Source organism: Bombyx mori, chromosome 22 (assembly GCF_030269925.1).
Source record: "Bombyx mori chromosome 22, ASM3026992v2".
NCBI lineage: Eukaryota > Metazoa > Arthropoda > Insecta > Lepidoptera > Bombycidae > Bombyx > Bombyx mori.
The window spans coordinates 2,667,937-2,690,437 of NC_085128.1; the positions used below are offsets into that span (position 1 = coordinate 2,667,937).

At 36.4% G+C, this 22,501-nt stretch overlaps 1 protein-coding gene across 2 annotated transcripts in view; it reads left to right on the top strand.

Moving 5' to 3' along the window:
* Positions 1-22,501, top strand: part of LOC101741761 (four and a half LIM domains protein 2) — a 197,722-nt gene that overhangs the window by 38,936 nt on the left and 136,285 nt on the right. For both annotated transcript variants that reach the window (XM_062674867.1, XM_004924738.5), the window contains exon 2: positions 21,078-21,163. In XM_062674867.1, coding sequence (XP_062530851.1) covers positions 21,078-21,163 — 86 coding nt within the window. The remainder of the gene's footprint in view (positions 1-21,077; positions 21,164-22,501) is intronic.

Sequence of the window (22,501 nt, forward strand, 5' to 3'; positions counted from 1 at the left end):
AAAAAAAAAAGATCACAAGCTTCGTATCCTGATATTTAATTAATCTATCTAAATAAAAATGAATTGCTGTTCGTTAGTCTCGCTAAAATTCGAGAACGGCTGGACCGATTTGGCTAATTTTGGTCTTGAATTATTTGTGGAAGTCCAGAGAAGGTTTAAAAGGATTAGACACGTAAGAAAATTTTTGGAATGAAATAAAAATAACAAATTTGTTTTTCCTTTAATGTGTTCTTCGTCGGACGGATTCATTTTGTTTGTTTTAAGTTTATTTTATACAAAAGTTTCGATCTTTTATTTATCGGTTGAGGCACTACGAAGTCTGCCGGATCAGCTAATACAATATAAGGCCAGTGTCCAGTTTGTCTATATTCTGACAACCTTAAGTAGCTCGCAGCATCGCTATGTAAATAAACTGCCCTTTAAAGCCATGTCTACAGTAGGGTCGGTCCGTGAGAGTGACATTTTAAAGTTCACGCTTTGTAGGGCTATTTTTAATATTTTCTACGTGACTAAGCATAAGGAGTGAGCTGGAAACGTATGGTATGGAGTCGTGAATTTAGAACGGTTTGTAACGAATACCATACAGTTATTTGAAGAAATGTTTTTTTCGATCTCAAAGTTTTGAATATATAACACGCGAACAAACTCAAAAGTAAGAACGCTGTGTTCTATAATGAGAAAGTGGCGGTCGCTCATTTTATGAAATATAAATAATATGTAAAAAAAAATAAGGCACCATCATCGTTTTTTTTGTTATTATATTGTGGCGGTTTCTTTTCCTACCTAAGCTAAGAGCCTTGAGAGGCTATATCAGCGTAACCTTAACTAGTAGATGAGCTCACGAGGCTCAAACCTGACGACGTTGCTAACACGAACCCTAACTTCGCAAAATCTACCACCAGATCGTAAACGCGACCCACTGAAAAGATCCGGCGAGAAACTCAGTGGGCTAACAACTATCATACAACACAAGATATTTGACAGATGCCTGAATCTCGCTTACGACATTTTCAAGATAAGGTTGCATATATACGAATTCCGAACAACAATTTTTGGACAGTCGATCTACCGAGCAATTACACCCGCTCGGTGGAAGATCTTCATTTGGTTGTTAAACCGCCCAAAATATTATGCTAAGTTACGGGTGCAAAATTTGAAATGAACCGAGAACGCATAGTTTACGAACCATACATTACATCAGGTGGGCCGTATGCTCGTATGCCTGGTAGGGTAATAAAAAAAAAACACGGCGGCGGATAAAAATAAATTCAATTCACATTTTCATTATGATCTATCTTGAATCTCAACTCACAGTTCCACCACTCACCTTGAAACTGTAAACAAAATTTTCAATCCCCATCTTGACACAAGACACTGACAATGAAAAGATAGGAATCATATAATAATTATAGGCAGCGGCTTGGCACTGCCCCTGGCATTGTCCATGAGCGACGGTAACCACTCACCATCAGGTGGGCCGTATGCTCGTCTGTCTATACGGCAATAAAATAAAAAAAAAACAGTTTTATTATACAACTAGCTGTACCCGTCCGCTTCGCTAGCCATTTAAAATTAACATTATTACTTCTCACCCCCACAAAGATTCTCATCATTAACGCCCCCGCAACTGGTGTAGGGAGTCCAACACTCATATAAATATTAGCCTATCGATTAAGTACATGTATTTTCTACATGGATACCAAGTTTCAAGTCAATCGGATGCACGGTTCAGTAGTTATAACGGAACATCCGTAAAAACCACTGTAGATTTATATATTAGTATAGATTGTCCATACCAAATCAGAACACAAAATAGAAGGGGATCCCTGACAGAATAAGACCTAAATATAACACTAAAACATGCATCCAACTGAAAACCCATTCTTCAAGTTCACGGCTGGTAGAAGTTTTAATATATCACGCGACTGAAGACAAAGAACAAAACCACGAAGCAATGTCGGGTCACTCACCGTCTCTATTAAAAGATCTACCTACGGCTATTTCTCATAAGACTTAAATCCAATTTCAGTCGCATAAGGAATTTAATGAAACCGCTAAGCTTACATTACCCAAGGGTGAGAATACGTGATCCGGGATCCTTGGATCGTGGCTTTGCGGATTCAAAATTGTATGATGAGTTTTTTTTTTCTGAAGCCGTAAATTACGTGTCGTGGACGTTTTTTTCACGAGATAGCAATTTGTTCGCAATGCTTTCTATGGCTGATAATCTAAAAAAATTAAAATATAAAATTTCAATTCCTTTGGCGTCACCACTCACGGCCTATCTTTTTGTACCAATTAAGTACCAATAGAATTGTTGAGTTAAGCTCGCCATTTTTTATACCTTATCCCAATTACTGTATTTTATTAACAGTGTGTACAAATCTATACTTCTATACTAATAATATTATAAAGAGGAAAGATTTGTTTTTTTTTTTTTTTTTTATTGCCTTTGTGGGCAGACGAGCATACGGCCCACCTGATGGTAAGTGGTCACCGTCGCTCATGGACGTCAGCAATGCCAGGGGCAGAGCCAAGCCGCTGCCTACCATAAAGTACTCTCCGCAAGCCTCGTTTGAAGAAGGACATGTCATAGCGCTCGGAAAACACCGTGGAGGGGAGTTCATTTCAAAGCCGGATGGTACGTGGCAAAAAAGATCTTTGGAAACGCACTGTTGATGAATGCAGCGGTTCCAGATAATATGGATGAACTCTGCTCCGATGGCGGGAGGTGCGATGATAAAAAGGAGATGAGGGAATCATCTCGAATAATTCCTCAGAGCATTCCCCATGGACCATGCGGTATAAAACACAGAGAGAACCGAAACATTCCCCATGGACCATGCGGTTTGTTTCGAATAGGCTCCGAAACTACTGGACCGATTTGAAAAATTATTTTTCCATTAGAAGCCGACATTGTCCCTGATGAACTTTTTTTACTACTTCTACTTTTTTTAAAAAAAAAATTATTTTTTTTTTGGTTTCATGTGTGTTTTAATGTTTCCGAAGCGAAGCGAGGGCGGGTCGCTAGTAAAGAATAAAGAAGAAGAATATACTCATATACTAACACATAATGTACAGACATCACAAAGGTTATAATACCGCCCTCTTTTGACGTATGAGGAAGAGTCTGTGTACTTAGTGTGAGTTTTTAACGTTCTCGATAGCGTAAAAGTTAACTCAAAATTGTATGCAGTTGGAACAGCGCCCCTAGCGGTAAACGTAATCCTTCAAACTCCATACATATTTGAGTTAACTTTTACGCTATAGAGAAGGTTAAAAAACTCACACTAAACATGATATGGCTTTTTAATAAAATTGGTAATTGGTGAGATGCAGAATATAGTTTTGGCAGCTCGTGCTATCTGACAATACACTTCATTTAAATAGATAAAAAGGTGCTTGTACTTATGTACGCGCGTAAGAAGTTATACTTAATTTTTAATAAATTTATATCTTTTTTTTATTTAAATTTTAATCAATTTGAAAAAAAAAACGATTAAGCAACATCCTCAAACACGCATATTGGACATCCCTTTTCTTGACATCGTATAAATTCGGTAATTCTCGGTACGGTTCGTAAAGTTCACCTGCGGCTATATTCAGACTCGCCAAGTTACGTCGGTCGTATTGTAATGAGCGATTTAGTGGGCAACTTCATTCTGTTAATTTTGTGTCACGGTGCGCGCGCATCGTAAAATTTCACTCTCATCAATTTTTCATAACGCGCCTAAAGAAGTATAACTTCAAAATTTAAAAGTATGCTTCAATTAAATCTTACATTTGTTATGTTTTTTGAAAACGTAAACAATTCCTAAATTAGAATATGTTTGTTAGTCAAATCCTTCATTGCCTCGAAATTCCCGTTAACCTCAAAAATTATATAATTCGCGTTCGTCCAGCCTACATCGCTGTTCTGTCTCTCGTGAATACTCGTGATACTTATTATGCAGATACGTACAATTGATGCTATCATACGGTTAAGTTATTCGTGGCACGTGCCCTGTAGGCTTGTCACTCACGGTGCAAACGTCTCCAAGTATCTACTGACATCTGACATATGGCTCAAATACTGAACTGTTTCTCTGTGATTTAGAACGAAACGCAAAGGATCATTCATATCATATTATATTCATTTGCGTAATTACTGGTACCTGTTGTGAGTCTGCACGGGTAGGTACCACCGCCCTGCCTATTTCTGCCGTGAAGCAGTAATGCGTTTCGGTTTGAAGGGTGGGGCAGCCGTTGTAACTATTCTGAGACCTTACAACTTATATCTCAAGGTGGGTGGCGCATTTACGTTGTAGATGTCTATGGGCTCCAGTAAACACTTAACACCAGGTCGGCTGTGAGCTCGTCCAGCCACCTAAGTAATTTAAAAAAAAAATGATTAGATTAGATTAGCGGGCTAGAGAAGTATTTATAAATATCCTTTTTAAATTTCATACCTATAGTGTGTAATATCACAGACTTTGCAAATAAACTAAATAAATATACCAATAATAGCTTCTTGGCTTTTCTTATAAAAATTATATTTTCATGTTACTACTATCTGTTACAGTTACTTTTAATTGTAATAAGAGTTTATCGTACATTAAAAATATTACTATATGATAGAATAGATTATTAAGACACGATATGAGTTATCAGACTTTATCACCTTTTTTTCACAAACCAGTGGAGCCATTACAATTTCAAAATACGCACGAACAAACTCGGATCGAACCACGGAACCCGCTTAGTTAATTTTGTAATTAGATAAAATGTGTTTCAATAAATTGTTCTCTTTTTACTTAAAATATTTTTGGTGTTTTTTTTTCCGAATTGAAATGCGGAGTAATAAAAGCGTTATATTCTGAATTCAGTCAACCGAACTCATTGTAACGTATGAGTCAAGGAAATAAAATCTATTTATAGTTTTTCCTTAAATTCAAATTAAATACCCAGGACCAGTCACCAAACAATTCGATTGCTCGCTAACGATTTGCGAATGCCTCTGACACCACATCAGTGGAAGAATTCGAGGAAACATTAAGTCCAGTCACAGACTGCATCATCTTACATACACATACATATACTTGACTCAGTGTCTGTGTGGTCAACTGTAGAATGTAAAACCTAGATACAATTATTTTTATATAAAATGTCAATACTATGGATTTGTCTTTATTCGATTAGATTTTGTTTTAATTGAGAATAATAATAAATGAGTTTTTTTTTTCTAAAATACTTTATTTGCATCATGTGACTCTATATTATGAATTACAACTGCAAATAACTACAATGAAATTATGGACGAATGTCGGGAGAAAATAAAACAAAAATTTATTAATTGCCAAAATAAGGAAAACTTCTAATTTTAACAATATTTAAAAATTCTTCTAGTACAGATCAAACCATAAAAACAAATAATAAAATAGCAAACCATGTATAAAATCAATGCTCAGTAGTAGCTTCTCCTGGACATTCGTTAGTAACAACTACTAATAGTAAATCTACAGTGTACAAATCTATAGTGCGAGTTTTTTAACTTCTCGATCGCGTTTAAGTTGTCCCTACGTTTGCCGCTAGGGGCGCTGTTCCAACTCCATACAAATTTGAGTTAACTTTTACGCTATCGAGAAGTTAAAAAACTCTTTTTTTTTTATTGCCTAGATGTGTGGACGAGCTCACAGCCCACCTGGTGTTAAGTGGTTACTGGAACCCATAGACATCTACAACGTAAATGCGCCACACACCTTGAGATATAAGTTCTAGAACTAAGCATAGAGTTTTTATTCTGAGTAACATCTTGTTTACTTCAGCAATGAATCACAAATGCGTCGTAAACATATTACATTCATTCAAAGAGTAGATTTTTTTTTAATTTCCAACACAGCTTAGTAAGTTTTAATATAAACGATTTCGCGTCAAGTGAACTAACTACACAAGAAAACCACGATATTGACCGAGTTAATGTACAATGGCAAATCAAATTAGTGTGGAAGTCGATAGCTGCTATCACACGGGTCATTAGCTGGCTAATGACTGTTGGACATACATACGAACGGCTTGTACTAATATAGGCATAATGTACCAGTATTTGTCATATGTGGAATTAGAGACGAAGGGGTAAATTTGTCAAAAAGTTAAGTCGTGTATAACTCTACATATTCGCTTTGAGACGACGCGAAATCTATAAAATTCCTGATTTTTGGAACTAATTGCGTCATCATGAAGATACTCTGCGAGAAGTTCAACAACAGAATTCTCATATACTCCTAGTAGTAAAAACCTCTAAGGTCGCTAACACTTCCGATCCTTCGGACCGAATGGTAAACAGTCAACGTCGGCCTAAACACGTCATTTCGGATCCTCCCGATCTACTAACGATGCTTTTAGATCCGTCAAGCACCGGTCATCGTTCTCGTCGAACCCTTCGCTTCCAACGAAGAGCTCGTCGAGAATATTAGCCCACAGACATATCCCACTGAGTTTCTCGCCGGATCTTCTCAGTAGGTCGCGTTTCCGATCCGGTGGTAGATTCTGCGGAGCACTGCTCTTGCTAAGGTTAGTGTTATTAACGTCGTCAGGTTTAAGCCCCGTGAGCTCACTCACTTGTTAGGTTACGCTAACATAGCCTCTCAAGGCTATCAGCTTATGTAGAAAAAAAAAAGAAGAATAAATATTTTCGCACGAAACCAAAGTAATCATTAACGAAAATCATTGTAATTGGAAAAAAAACTGTCATATTATGAAAAACGAAAAGTAAACATTTTATTAAATAAATTAAGTATTTCTTTAGGTTTCATGTTTTTCCAAACGAACTGAGCGCTTAATGTAGCAAACAGCAAACAAATTCATTTCATCTTATTAACCAGCTAACGACGCATATTTTTTACTTTCACTCGAAAACATCCGTTTGTTACAAAATTGATTTTTTTTTTCGTTAATAAATGTTGTTAACAACCCGTGAGACAGTATGTTGCAAGATTAAAAAATGTGTCAATATTATTTTTACCGCAAAATCATCCAAGGAGCTAAGTGGTTTATGTTGTATTGCCAGATCAGAGACTCCAGCTAGCACACCGAGGTCACTAAAAAGCATGAAACGTGTCTTAATACAAAAAACGTAGGGGTAGGTCGGGAAAAGCAGCCGCTGCTTTTGTTTAAATGCTTCTTTACTTTACTAAAGTTACGTTCGATTTAATTACATAAATAAACACTATAATTATTATATACATATATTACCTCATTTTATTCCACCTTAATTTTAGTAACGACTTTATTTTGCAAACAAATCATATATTGTGCATTTGTTTACAACTAATTAGTTCATAAACTATAGAAATTTTTGGGCCCATGGCAATCCGTACCAGCTTGTGTTGAACTTTATTTTAACTTTTTTTGTATAAAATGTCATTTTTTGACATTGAAAGCGTCGCTCGTTGATCTCGGCAATGATCGGTAATGACTTCATAAAATTATTTTGAAGAAGCATCATACGAGTAATACAACACCAACATGAAGTATCCAGATCTTTCCAGATCCATTAATTATCATTTAAGAAAATTAAAATAACTCAAAAAAAGTCGTTAAAATATATAGGTTATTTTAATTACAGGCAAATTGAGCAACTCCTTTTTTTTAATTATAAAAAAGTGTTGCTTTTTAATTATACAACGGTGAACGGTTTGAGGATCGGCAACTTTACAAAGAACTCCCGAAGGCTAGGGTTGCCAACTTCAGACGACGCTTCGTTACGCCCTTTGAGTTCTAATTGCAGTAATATAATGTTACATCCTTTAAAAGTCACTTATTAAAAATCCTCTTGAACTGGTACCGAAGTGAATTTTAATTATGAGGTGTAAAATGGTTTTTGGTAAAGTGCCTTTTCTGCTGTGAAGCAATCGGATATGAAAGCCGCTGTACAGTGTACAATTGCGACTCAAATCTCGCGTCTCAAGGTCTCATGTCTCAAAGTTGGATACCTTAAAATATAAGATCGGAGGCGACATTCATACGTTGTAATATCTATGATGGTAACACTAGCTGAGCCGTATGCTTGTCATATATACAATAGAAAATAAAATTGTAAATTCCTCGAATATTTGTTTAGTTAACAGATCATAAAATTAAAAAAACAATGAATGTTTTTTACTGATACCAGAATATCAGAAAATACAATTCGGTTCATTAATTTTAAATCTTATCTACAAACAGTTTACAGTTCAAATGCTTTAAACATTTCCTAACGATTATATTTCTTATTTCTGAACGATTTATAGGCCGAAATACGAATTCAAATGACAACTAGTAATTTGATGTTTATTGTTTTTAATTGTTTTTTTTTAATTATCTGGATGTGTTTTTTTAAGGGATTTTATGACATGGTAACTAAATCCTTTAAGTCATGTCTTATTTTTATTTTATCATGTCTTATTTTTAAGAAAAATTATAATATGGAGTGAAATGAAATGAAATGAAGATGATTAATTTGAGACATTAATCAACTGGGATGAAATTAAATGAAATGAGACGAGATTATATGGGATGAAATATAATCTTAGTAAAATTGTGGATCATTTACAGAGATTTTTTCAGTGAGCTTTTTGGAGGATCCCGAGAATATACGTCCAGCGGCTTTGTTTCATTTTCCCACATTTGTGCACTTTCACAGATATTAAACAGTTAATAAACCACCGTTATTACACATATAAACCTGAAGAAACATTAAATAGACAAAATAAAACAATCACAAAACTTCACTCCTCGCGTTCCCGCCAAAAAGTCCCTGGATGTATCTTTGATTCTAAAAACTATGTTGTCTATGATCTTAATACACAGAAAAAACGAAACGAAACGACGAGAAAAAACGTTCCAAAAGTTACTAAGCTAGAATTTATTCATCTGGTAGTGGGCGCAGTTGTGAAACAACAAAAAGGATGCAAATAATGGTTCATGATGTCATTGCCATTAAGGAGGCGGGCGTTAGAAAGAGATAGTTAGATAATCCCACTCACTCTTAAACCGCTTTTCAAATCATTCTTAATTACGTCATTTTATAAGTAATCTAGATGGTGTTTTGAAAAAAAAATATTAGTATAGCATGACAGCTATTAAGCTGTCATGAGTTCCTGTTTAAGGGCGTTTTATAATTAAAAATTTATAATTAAAATTATCGTATTGCCGTTACCAACAAACACCTGAAGTGATGATCACGACTTCTCTGTCAAGACTGGTACCGGCAAGAGAAGAAGAAGATTGGCATCTGAATCAGTCGTTGATTGACTCCGTACACAGTGGTTATTAGTGATAAGTTAATAACAATAGTAATAGTAGAAATTGTTTTGATATTATTTGATACTAGGCTTTCGGGGCCCCTTCCACTCGTAAACTTCATAAATTTCTAATTAAACCTACATTTTCAGTTTACTTGTGTGTGTATATTTGAACTATTGTCATTACACTATTTTCGTACACAAGTTTCAACTAAATTGTTAAGTTGCGAGTTTGAATATTGTGCTAGCTTCCGTCTTTTGTTCAATTATTATTTTAAGCTATTGCATAGCTTTTATCTCGGGCCTTGAGCGCGGCGACCGAATCATGAAATTCCGTAACGAAAAAAACCTTACACCCCTCACTCCGCCTACCATGTAGCTCGCGTTCAACACATTCACACGTTGCGCTTGTGTAGTGTTTGTGAATAAGCGCGTGGCGTGACGTCACACTGCATGCGCATCATGAAAGTCTGCCCATCTCTCTCTCGCGCGGTCTAGCTTATGAGTGTGAAGAGGACAGTTAAGGTTTTGCTTTTATTAATGTTTAATATAGCGTGGTCTTGTTTTATTATTGTTTTTATATTAAATTATTATTGTCTAATTATAATTGCATAAGTTGATAAAAAATGCTATACAATAGCTTTACCGCGGCAGTTCCCGAGTGCCACACTTTTTTTTTTAGTGTTAAAAGCGTCCGCATACTTCAAAATTAAATCAGTCACACGTAAAATTAATTATGAAGTTACGCACGACAAGGTCATGCGACCACGTGAGCTGCGACGCGGCCGAATTACGTTAATTGCTAATTTTGGCGCGCGATTATTTTGACAATACGAACAAGCGATTTGGGAAATCCTACTAATCCTACTAATGTTATAATCGCGAAAGTTTGTAAGAAATTTTTTTTATTTTTTTTTTTATTGCTTAGGTGGATGGACGAGCTCACAGCCTACCTGGTGTTAAGTGGTTACTGGAGCCCATAGACATCTACAACGTAAGTGCGCCACCCACCTTGAGATATAAGTTCTAAGATCTCAGTATAGTTACAACGGCTGCCCTACCCTTCAGACCGAAACGCATTACTGCTTCACGGCAGAAATAGGCAGTGCGGTGTTACCTACCCGTGCGGACTCACAAGAGGTCCTACCACCAGTAATGTTTGGACGTATGTTTGTTACCCTTTCACGCTAAAACTACTGAATTGTTTTTGATGAAACTCTACAATAATATAGCTGACACATCAGATTAACACATTGTGGAGAGTACCTACTTAACGGTGGGCAGCGGCTTGGCTCTGCCCCTGGTAATGTTGAAGTCCATGGGCGACGGTAACCACTCACCATCAGGTGGGCCGTATGCTCGTCTGCCTACGCGGGCAATAAAAAAAAGCATCGACTATAATTTATAAAGATATAGTGTGAATTACCCAAAATAAAACGATAAGTTTCAAGTAAGTAATAATCAATAATAAATTACAGTTCCCTAAGCGAAGCGAGGGCGAGTCGCTAGTCTTACATATTTTGGGGTGATTCGAATCTAGTTATTTTATTGTTCTTTTGTTTTTTTTATAAATATTATAACACTCAAAGCTAATCACCATCGTGCTTAAATGACAAGTCATGTCTGAAATGAAGTGTTTGGTCACGCCATAGACTCGTGGAGGTAACTTAATTAATTATCAAAAGGTGCGGTTAATTCTCTTCGGTATGGCAACAACGTATGACTACATTGCGACTTTTTAATTTATTTAGGGAGGGGAATATTGGGAGCGTGTTTTGAACCATTACGGGTTTTCTATTTTTGTACTTATCCTAATCCATTGATCGTTTTGCGGTAATGTCTCAAATGTGCTGTGACAACATCTTAACAGAAGATAGGCTGAGACATTTTTATTACATCAGACTGGCAGAGAGAGCTCATATCCTTGTATTAATTGTCTCCTAAATTTGACCCCTTTTCAATTCGAATACATTGTCTGTTACAATAGTTCCCTATCCTCGGTAACGCATCGCACAATGATGTACCAAGTCTGATGCGAATCTAATCGGACCGCAATCAGAGTCTATAGCTATCACGTAATAAGCACCGTCCCGTCCGCGAGAAGTCGGAATAGCCAAACGTCCAAAAAATAACTAAATCGATTTTTTTTTCAAGCAACCTAGGTTCCTAAATTGCAATCCTCGACCGGTTTCATGAACCACTAATCCTTTGCATTTCGTAACTCTACAAAGTTATTCAGAATTGTATACCATATAAAAACACCGTTACAGTTCATTTTTCAATGTATTCAAACTGTTCTATGTCTGTTGCATACATTAGAAGGTGTATCAGTCTAATAAGTGGAGCAATACTTGGTGCATAGTCTTAGCCTTGAATAACGATCGCATAATTCAATATTAATTAGAATTGATTGCTTCGGCGACTTCATCGAATATACAGTATAAAAATTAAAAATGATTTTTTTTAAATATTCTATAATATTTTTAATTTAGAGTATTTTCTTCGGTTTTCGCGGGTGGTGGACATAATCCAAACCATTTTTCGGGTTTATTCGATTAATTATAGTACAACAATTGTCTACAATATATCTGAAAAATATTCCGGTGTAATTTTTCTGCCTATTTCTGCCGTGAAACAGTAATGCGTTTCGGTTTGAAGGGCGGGGCAGCCGTTGTAACTATACTGAGGTCTTAGAGCTTATACATATCTCAAGATAGGTGGCGGTATTTACGTTGTAGATGTCTATGAGCTCCGGTAACCGCTTAAGCCCAGGTGGGCCGTGAGCTCGTCCGCGCACCTAAGCAATAAAATAAAAAAACCCAATGACGTTTTACACCTCACCTTCCCGCCAAAAGTGTTAAACTCGCTGCCCTGCCACATAATCTTTTAGCTATATATTTTATCCGATACCAAGGATCTACGTATACGAAGGATCTACATATATATCTGGCAATTATTAGTCCAGCCCCAAAAACTCAAGCCGTATGATTAGCAGATAGTTTAACGCGAATTAGCGGTGTACCCAAACTCACAGACTTTAACATCATTATTTAGTACTTTTAAATGACACAGGTTTAATTAAAACTTAAATAAACTTATTTAGTCTTACAATCGTCTATATGTGAAATGTTATTGATGAAATTCTGAAATTATTTTTTTAACTATTAACTTTATTTTGCAGATTAGATTTTAGACACCTAGTATATTTGTTTGAATTGATCTAATCCATTGACAGATAATAGTCCTCCCGATCCACTAACGGTGCTTCTAGGTACTTCAAGCACCGGTCACCGTTCTCGTCGAACTCGTCGCTTGCGACGAAGGGCTCGACGAGTAAATTAACTCTCAGACACAGCCCATTGAGTTTCTGCCGGATCTTCTCAGTGGGTCACGTTTCCGATCCGGTGGTAGATTCTGCGAAGCACGGCTCTTGCTAGGGTTCGTGTTAGCATCGTCGTCAGGTTTGAGCCCCGTGAGCTCACCTACTAGTTACGGTTACGCTGGAATAGCCTCTCTAGGCTACCAGCACAGGAAGGAAAAAAAAAATATGCAAGTTGAATACAATTATAGAGAATAATCCCTATTGTTCGAAAATATACTTCCGTTACAAATAGGTAGTATCATTTTGTTAAATTCTTTCAGTACCTGTTAGAGATTTAATACGAAATAATGTTGGAACTACAACGAGTCCAGTAATACCGGTTTAATATGAAACAATAAAAGATCTTTACAGCCGACGATTTTAAAGTATTTTTACTTATTGTTGTAAAGAGATTAACAACTTTACGAGCCACCGGATGTTAAATGGCTAATGAATCCCATAGACATTACAAAGTAAATCTTGCTTTAATCATAAAATATTATATCGATAGCATAATAGTATATATTTGATTATATGCACACTGATATATGAAGTTAAGGTAATAAGTACACATTTCGGGGGCCGGAGGAGGGCGTGCGGTCCGCATTTTCGTCGTCACTGTCGTCGCCGAACATACTGTGGAAGAGCAACCCGGTCGGCGGTGTATCGCGTTCTGACCCGGCAGGCTGGTTCTGGCCCAGCGGGGAATCCCGGAACACCAGCGGCATCGCCCGGGCGGCCTGGTAGGGCCGCGGTCGCGGACGTCGTTAGTCGTCGACTATCGCCTCGACGACCCGTCGGTCGGGCGTCCTCGGGGTGCCACTGCGTGTCTGGTTGTAGCGTTTACCGCGGGAACCCCTCTACTCTGACCGGGTTTTGACCCCAGACGGAGATCGGACGTCGGTTATAAGAGTGCAGGGGAGTCGTTTAGTGGGTGGGCTCTAAAACTCATTGGGCCCGCGGTCTGCTCCCAATATCTTGCAGATCGTTGAGTCTCACACACAGCGCGGGGACCTCGTAGGAGGTTCGGCCCCCGGCCCGAAAAAAAAAAGTCACATTTGCATTATATTAAAATCGTATCGTAAGGTATAAAATGCTCATTATAACGAGATGAAAACACTAAGATCCTCCGGGCGGTGTGAAATTTGAAGTTAGAACAGAAAATTAGAAGAAGCTGCAAAAAAGTGGAAGTTGCAATGATACGCGGTAATGTTTCGAGTGTGAAAGTTGACAGAATGGTTAAGATCCATGCTGGTTATTGTGCCTTACCACTAGTAAAATTAAGGGAGAAATTAAGACTGAGAAGGAATATCGTAACTGATGTTGACTTTAGTGACCACAATAGCAGAAGCGAGAAGTAGCCGCGGTTGCGTATCGTGTTAGGAATAGCCAGATAGACTTTTAACCTTGCAGGATTCTCTTACTTGACAATAAAGAAGAATATCTGAATATCTGGTGGAATATCGATGCAATAAAATAAAAAGATGTGTGGTGTCGTGGGACACCGGATAGGAACGAAGTTCCTTATTAGAAAAATATTAATTTTAAGTTCTATTCGAGGTATAAAGAAAATAATTATTCGGGTATACATTTTTTATTAAGATTTTTCTATTGATAAAAAAAAACTACTTTATAAAGTTATCAACTCTATTTTATTCAATGATTTATAAAAAAACTATAATAAAAAATATGTTATTTTTTGCACTTTATTACAAAGTTAAGTCGTACACTGTATACTAATAAAAATCTTACGTTACGAACGTTTTTTCCCGGTTAGGGTACCCCTCCGCATCGTCCCATAAGGAACTTCGTTCCAAAAAAATTAAAAATATAGCTTTCGCATGCCAGCTTTTTAGAGGTGAAGAAATGATACAAATAATGTGCTTCCTTCTAGACCCGAAAGCTTTTTAAAGGACTTACGGACTGTTGGATCGACAGGTCTAATTAATTTAATGTCTAATTTATTTCAATCTAATATAAGATAAATTAGTGAGAAAGAAACGTTCTGAAATTCGAAATCAATCAAATTTTTAAAAATGGAGTCACGTATTCTCTAGATATACGCGGCTTCGTTTTGTTTGTCTTCGTTCGTTTTTCTAAAGTAAACTTCAATAATACTGAAACAAACCACCACACTAAGTCCATATTTTAAGTATGTATGTAAGTACATATACTTTTAAATGTACCTACTCATGCGCGACTTAAAGTACAAGTTAAATGGAGAGTTCTTAGAGTAAAGCCAATTTATGCGACTCCAGCCTGAGTGATTAGTCTATTCAATGTATGTATATGATTTAAAAATTAAATTGTAAAAACGTAATTAAAATTTTAAAATCCTTCTGAATTTAAAAATCAACTTCTTAGAATTTATATTTCGAATTAAACGTTACAATAATATTTTTTCTTCTTCTTCTTCTTCTTTTTTCCTTTAATTCTTCTTTCCCGCAATATTTAAGGGTCGCTGCAGTACGTTCTCTTGGCATACAGTATAAGGATTTGGCATGAGTTTTACGACCAGCCACCTCCCCGACGTCAACCCTGCCTTCAGTAATAAATGCATTGCAACGTCTCATAGGGATGAACCTCTTATGGTACCAACAACCTTTTTAAGGTGTATCTTTAAAAAAAAACAATTATTAACGATTCATTTTTTTTCCTACCTATGCTGATAGCCTTGAGAGGGTATTTCAGCTTCTCTTTGACGTGTTGGTGAGCTCACGGGGCTCTAACCGGGAGTGTTGCTAACACTGGTCCTAGCAAGAGCAGTGCTTCGCAGAATCTACCACCGGATCGGAAAAGCGACCCACTGAGAAGATCCGGCGACAAACTCAGTGGGCTATGTCTATGGGTTAATTCGCTTGTCGAGCTCTTCGTCGTAAGCGACGGGTTCTACGAGGCGGTGACCGGTGCTTGTGGTACCTAAAAGCACCGTTAATAGATCGGGAGGATCCGTAATGTCCTGTTTAGGGCAACGTCGACTGTTTACCATTCGGTCTACATACAAGATCGCGTATGATTAACGATACACGAATTCATTACATCATTCATTCATTACTTACCGGTGGTAGGACCTCTTGTGAGTCCGGACGGGTTGGTACCACCGTCTTGCCTATTTCTGCCGTGAAGCAGTAATGCGTTTCGGTTTGAAGGGTGGGGCAGCCGTTGTAACTATACTGAGACCTTAGAACTTATATCTCGAGGTAGGTGGCGCATTTACGTTGTAGATGTCTATGGGCTCCAGTAATCACTTAACATCAGGTGGGCTGTGAGCTCGTCCACCAATCTAAGCAATAAAAAAACATCGTCTGTATAAAAAAACATAGGTAATAAATTCACGAAATGAGTCAGAACGCTCAAACTATCTTAATAATTGAAGCCGCAAGTTGGTTCGGTACTGAAAACATGTACACTCCGGTTCGGTTACGTCTTTGTAAACAAAAAATACTGATTCATTCGATGTATAATTTAACAACTTGAGTCTAAGCTACGAGCGATGACGAATTAAATTTTGTGAAGAACGATAATATAGAAAAACAATCCTGACTGAAAACTATTCTGTGTATTCTTAGTACGAGTTTTTTAACGTTCTCGATAGCGTAAAAGTTAACTTAATTTATTATGGAGTTGGAACAGCGCCCCTAGCGGCAAACGTAGGCAAACGTTAACGTAGGAAACATTAAAGAACTCGCATCAAGCTTTAATCTCACTGAAGTACGTTCAATATTCGTGAAATTTAAAGTAACACTTTAAATTCTAAACACCAAGCTCATAAACTCACTAAGGCTCATAAACACGAAGAAATTACTTAAATTTTATTTGTATCCGTCCCTGTTCCCGTTATATGAGGTCGGGTCCCTCACTCTACGGCGCCAGGCTGATCTGTCCTGGGTTGTCGGTTTTGGCAATTGGGCTTTCTTAAGTTCTCTTTCGATGTTTGACCAACAGGTCGATGGCGGGCGGCCTCTACCTTTCTTTTATTCTGGCAAGCCCAATGCGACCTTCACCACATGATCTTCGTCCCGTCTCATGATATGGCCATACCATCTAAGGCGATTTTCCGTCATTTTGTCTGTGATTGATGCGACTTTAAAGCTCCCCGTATTCATTCCGAACTCTGTCCATCCTGGTCACCCCACCCGCCCATTATGTATCATTAAAACATAATTATTATATCAATTAATTTGACAGTAAGGTGAAAGTTGAACCAAGAGCTTGAAAGTTAGTTTAGTAGTACATCGTCAGTTTCGCCGATTCTCACGAGTGGGAGACATCAGTAAAATCAATTTTACGACGAAAACTATAAAATACATATATAATGTTAATATTAAACCGTAAAGTTAGTTTTAATTATTAATTATTAAAACTAACTTTACGGTTTAGAACATTATTAATTATTTTTTCTTTTCTTTTTTTATTGCTTATCAGAGCTCATAGACCACTGGAACGTAAACGCCGCCACCTACCGCCATGAGTTCTAAGGTCTCAATGTTTACCGTACAACGGAATTTCCCAACTTTCAAACCAAACCGCATTACTGCTTCGCGGTAGAAATAGGCAGGGGGTGGTACCTACCCGTGCGAATTCACAAGACGTCCAGCGGGTTTGGTTTCTATGACACGGTGTTATTCCTTCACCGTGAAAGTACGTATTTCATTTGAAAAATTGATACCTGCCTGCGGGATTCGAACACCGTTGCACCGGTACATACGAATGCACCGGGCGTCTTATTTTTTGGGCTACGACGACTTTATTACCAAAATGTAATTTAAATAAAGTAATTTTTTAAGTTTTGTAACGAAACTGTCGCGCACTCTTGACTTGAAATTCGTCTCAACTCCAAATATGGTTCACATTCGCAAGGCCAATTGTAGTTGCGTAATCGAATATTTCGAGCAATGATCTGATGGTCATTACCGATGACAGCTGTTTCCGAAGGTAACCATCGCGTCATACCTCAGTTTTATAAGGAAACATCGCGGAAATTATATTTATTTTTTGTTATTTAAATAAACTTTTCTATGTATTACAACAAACCTTTTAATTTTTTCAAAATAAGATTATTTACATTACTACCAATATTATTTAATTTACCTATTTATGCATATTTTTAATTTTAAATTTTCTAACATCTAAATTTATTGCATAGATAATTTCTGTACAACAAATAAGAAGGAGTAAAGCAGTTTCTTAGAATATTCTAAAATGATAAGTAAATACTTTTGTCATGAAAGTAAGTCCACTAGGGTATATAGACTTTATATAGGTTCGAAATTACATATTAGTCCTGCTTTTGCTCCATCAAGGAGATTTCCGTGACAATCACTAGTTATAGCTTTCGGTAATAGGGGCCTGGCATCTTCCGGCACACGGTCACCATTCATGAACACTGTTGTAATAGACTGTTTAATGGAGAAAAAAACCATTCTTTCAACTCCCAATCCTTTCATATCCCAATACTACATAAATACAAAAGCGAAATTTTAAATTTGTTATTCAACAAATAAGCGACTTCTAAAACCTCAAAAAGCTACAATATAAAATAATATTTTCCTTTTTCATAGTGGTTAGTCGCTTAAATCATCAATAGATGGCGCTTTACTAAGCAAAACTTTTTGAACTATAGCTTTAACCGAAATCGCCAATACTTACTAACAGTGCCATCAAAAATCAAAGACAATCAAGCTTGAAAATAAGTCTATGCGAAACGATTAATGACTTTTCATTGTAAAATTTTGTTTCAAAAAGTATTTTCAGAGACTTTTGCTATCTGACAATAGATGGCAGTAAAAGTTTCCATTTCTAACGAATAGATGGCACAGGTATCAAAAATATTATTCCTCTTGGTGCTAATGCCCTCTTTTATTCTTTACAAATAAATTTTCCTTAGAAGAACTTATTGGTTTATCTTTAATCACTATCACTTTATTTTGATAATGCTATCAATATGATTATTTTTTATGAAATGAGAAATAAATGTACCGCAAGGCAAATAAGCTGATATCAATGAATAAATAGGTATAGCAATTTCCTCATTAGTATAATTTTCCTTCGCTGAAACTTAAAAGATTGTCAGCTTACACCGCTTACATTAAACACCAAAGGGCATCGGTCTCGTGGATAACGAGCCACTTTGTACCCAATAACGCAAGAGGTTACGTGCAATTTGTCGTGTCATTGGTCGTAGTCACATTTATTTTGTTTGCATGGACGTAAAGAGTCCACACCCTTAGCTCCAACTACCCATTCAAGGCTATTTTACCTTGAACCCCGCCTACGAAGCTTACTATTGAAAATGGAGTTCATTAGAAGGAAAATGGAGGCCAAGCTGTCTTGGCTAGGAGATACTTCGTCCATCCATAGCCAGGTGACAGCTATCACGTCATCAACGCAATTGAATCGTTACCGTAAAAGTTAACTAGTATTCCGCGGACACTGTTACGGTGAACTACCATCATTCTCGGATATTAACGGCCACGAAAAAAAGTCTCATATAACTAATATTTGTAAATTAAAAAGTATCTCACAAAGCAATCATAAATAAAACAAAAATATTTGGTCCTGATGAATGAATAAAACAGCAAATACTTATTACAAAGAGTTAAGTAATAAAATTTCAGTACTTCAAATTACTACACTATCGTTATTTGATTCCGACCTAGACCAACAAAATGAACATGAGGCGTAGAAGGGAATCGGTTGCTTCAGTCTACAGGAAGACCACAAAATTTATAAGCTCCAACACAGCCAATCTTTTGAAGAAGATGCCTAACACCAAGAAAATTAGATCTCCCTCGCAATCAAACGCAGAAGAATTAAAAACAATGTCTATCAACAACAAAGAAGATTCAGAAACTGAAGATGATGATCTCGGAGAAAGAGACCTTGATTACTATTTAGGAGTAAAAAAAAAAGAAACCTATTGGAGAGATCCTGAAAGAACAGAACAAATCGTGAAAGACTATTTACTTTATCATTGCGGGGTTTCAGAAGATGATTTCAATAAGTATCACAAAAAAATCGTAACGAAAACATCTTCAATTGCCGAACCTAGATTAAAACAGGTGCCTTTTAAAATACACAAGAAGAAAAAGAATGATTTGAAAGATGACTCGTGGAAAGACATGGCTGGATTTTTTAAGCTCTTCGCCTACAGACGGGACAGCGAATATTCCACTTCGGATAGTTATAGCGAGTGCGATTCAGATGAATTAATTTATGACGATAAATTCAGTAATAAAGGTGACAAAGACAACGAAATTGAGACTAAAGATGTCGGCGTTAATGGGAGCCACACGGAAAATTTGAATGAGGTTAATGAAATTCAGCTTATTGAAAATTTCACTGTTCAAACTGCCTTATCGAATGTTTCGTTTTGTTTTTTTAAAATAAAAAAAATAATCTTACATATCTTAACAATTACTTGATTTCTATTTTCGTGGCAAAAATGATAATGCATAATGTAAAACTAAATTATCTTTATTTCTCACAATCCGAAAAATTTTCGCCAACGTTCACCATAGTAATAATATTTACATAAATTTTAATATTTTAAACGATGAAAAAACAATGATTAATTAAGCACGATTTCAAGCCTGACCACACATCATAGTAGGGTTACTGGATTAGCTATCAGCATCAAGAATTACTTATATGAACACCGAATGGGTTTTTGTTAAGATTGTTGGATTGGTAGCCCGAAGGCCTTTCCAGTTTCACCAGGACAGGTGGACGAGCAAAGGCTCAGCCAGGAGGGATCGAATCCACGGATTTCATAGCTCATCAAACATTTTGTTTCACTGATTGTTTTTGTAACGAAAGAATTCCGGCAAAATAGGAACTTCCAAATTAGCATATTTGTTTACGCTGTTTGTACTTTTATGTTGTTTGTTAGTATTTAAATCAAAAACTCCATTAAATATGACTAAGACTACTTACTCGTTTCTTTGTCGTTTGCGAATATAAACATTTAGGACGTGTTTTAAAAAGAAACAGAAGTATTTTCATTAAAAAGCGTGCGTTACTTAATGGTGTATTAAATGCTATGGGGTGTATGTAGTAATTTTATCAAGTTAATGCATCCGTGATAAAAGTCAACCATCACACCGGAATGCATATCTGCTTCGCGACAGAAGAAAGAAGACCTTACAGAAGATAGTATCTTATCGCGAGGGCATACACTGAGTCCTACCACCAGTAATTAAGCAAATTATAAAATACTAGCGACCCGCCCTCGCTTCGTTTCGGAAACTGTAATTTATTATTGATTTCTCCACTAATTAATGGATGTTATTACACATATATCCCTTCCTCTTCAATCACTCTATCTATTAAAAAAACCGCATCAAAATCCGTTGCGTAGTTTTGAAGATTTAAGCATACATAGGGATATAGGGACAGAGAAAGCGACTTTGTTTTAAACTATGTAGTGATTTATAATCTGTTCGCTTTTGTTTCAGGGTGTGCGGATAAAAGAAGTATCAGAGGGAAGACCTTGCGACAACTGTCCAGAGCTGTGCCCCGGATTCGTCTCACACGCTTGGAGGTGAGTTCTACTATATACTCTCATATTTATTGTATGTAACTCAGACGCGCCTTTACAAAATCTATATATTAATACGTGAAGCAAAAACTTTGTACCCCTCTTTACGAAAATTGCGCGGATGGAGGAATATGAAATTTCCCAATATAGATAGGGAGTGCAGAACGCTATTATTTTTTAATTATGTCCAAAAAATACATTAAATCAATAAAAGAAACGTAACACACAATACCATGTACTTGACACATACACACGCAAATGATTTATCGTCAAACTTTTCTTATTGTTTATAATCTTTGGTCAAATTGAGAATAGGTTAATATTGTTTGCCTTTAATATTATTTGTCTATAGTGTAGTCTTGGCGAAATCTGTGATTAAAGGAAGTAAAATAATAGTGTTTAACTATAGAACCATAATAATGTTCAAACTTATAATTTCAATTAATTATCGTAGAATTTCGACTACCGGGGGACCACTAGTAATTATTATTATGCACTCTTATATACATACATTCTTGGTCCGATTGTTTTGAATTCTTTAAACGTCTTTAGACTTTTTATTGTTCGTCTTTCAAAGGGTTTTAATAAATATAGTCATTGTTGTACTGTCATGGTTTTTAAAAACAAAATATCCATTCAATTCAATCGGAAGTATTGATGTTGTTAGAAATCACCATGAAAGGATTCGTTACATAGATAGTGGTGAAGCTAACGAAATCTTATTACTTCGATTGAAATCAAATATATCAGTCGATCTATCATGTGAGATGTATTTTATTCATGAAGGAAGGATTAATGGGGGCCCAGAGGCCTTTCCAGTTTCACCGGGATAGGTGGGCGAACAAAGGATCAGCCAGGTTTGGTTGGGATTTGCTAACAGTTGTCCGATATGCAAAAAGTAATTTTGCCAACAACTTGCTTTCGGTTCAATTGGATTGAAGCTTGACAGGTAGGCATGTCCCAAATACGTGCGGACTCACAAGAAGTTCTATCACCAGCACTCGTAAATTAATTAGGAGGAGTCGAGGAAGTTGAGGGTCAATGATGGTGAAGTAGCAAACGGTCCGTTTTCATATTACTGTTTTTCTAGAATTTATGTGTGAATCTAATATCTTTAAACTAGAAATTCTTGTATATAAATGTATATATAATCTGAATCTCGGAAACGGCTCCAACGATTTTCATAAAATTTAGTATACAGGCGATTTCGGGGGCGATAAATCGATCTAGCTATGATTTATTTTCAGAAAATCTTGTTTTATTCGTGTTTTCAATAATCAACTTTATCGATAATCAACTTAATAATCAATATGTGATTCGTGATTAAATATAATTTCTAAA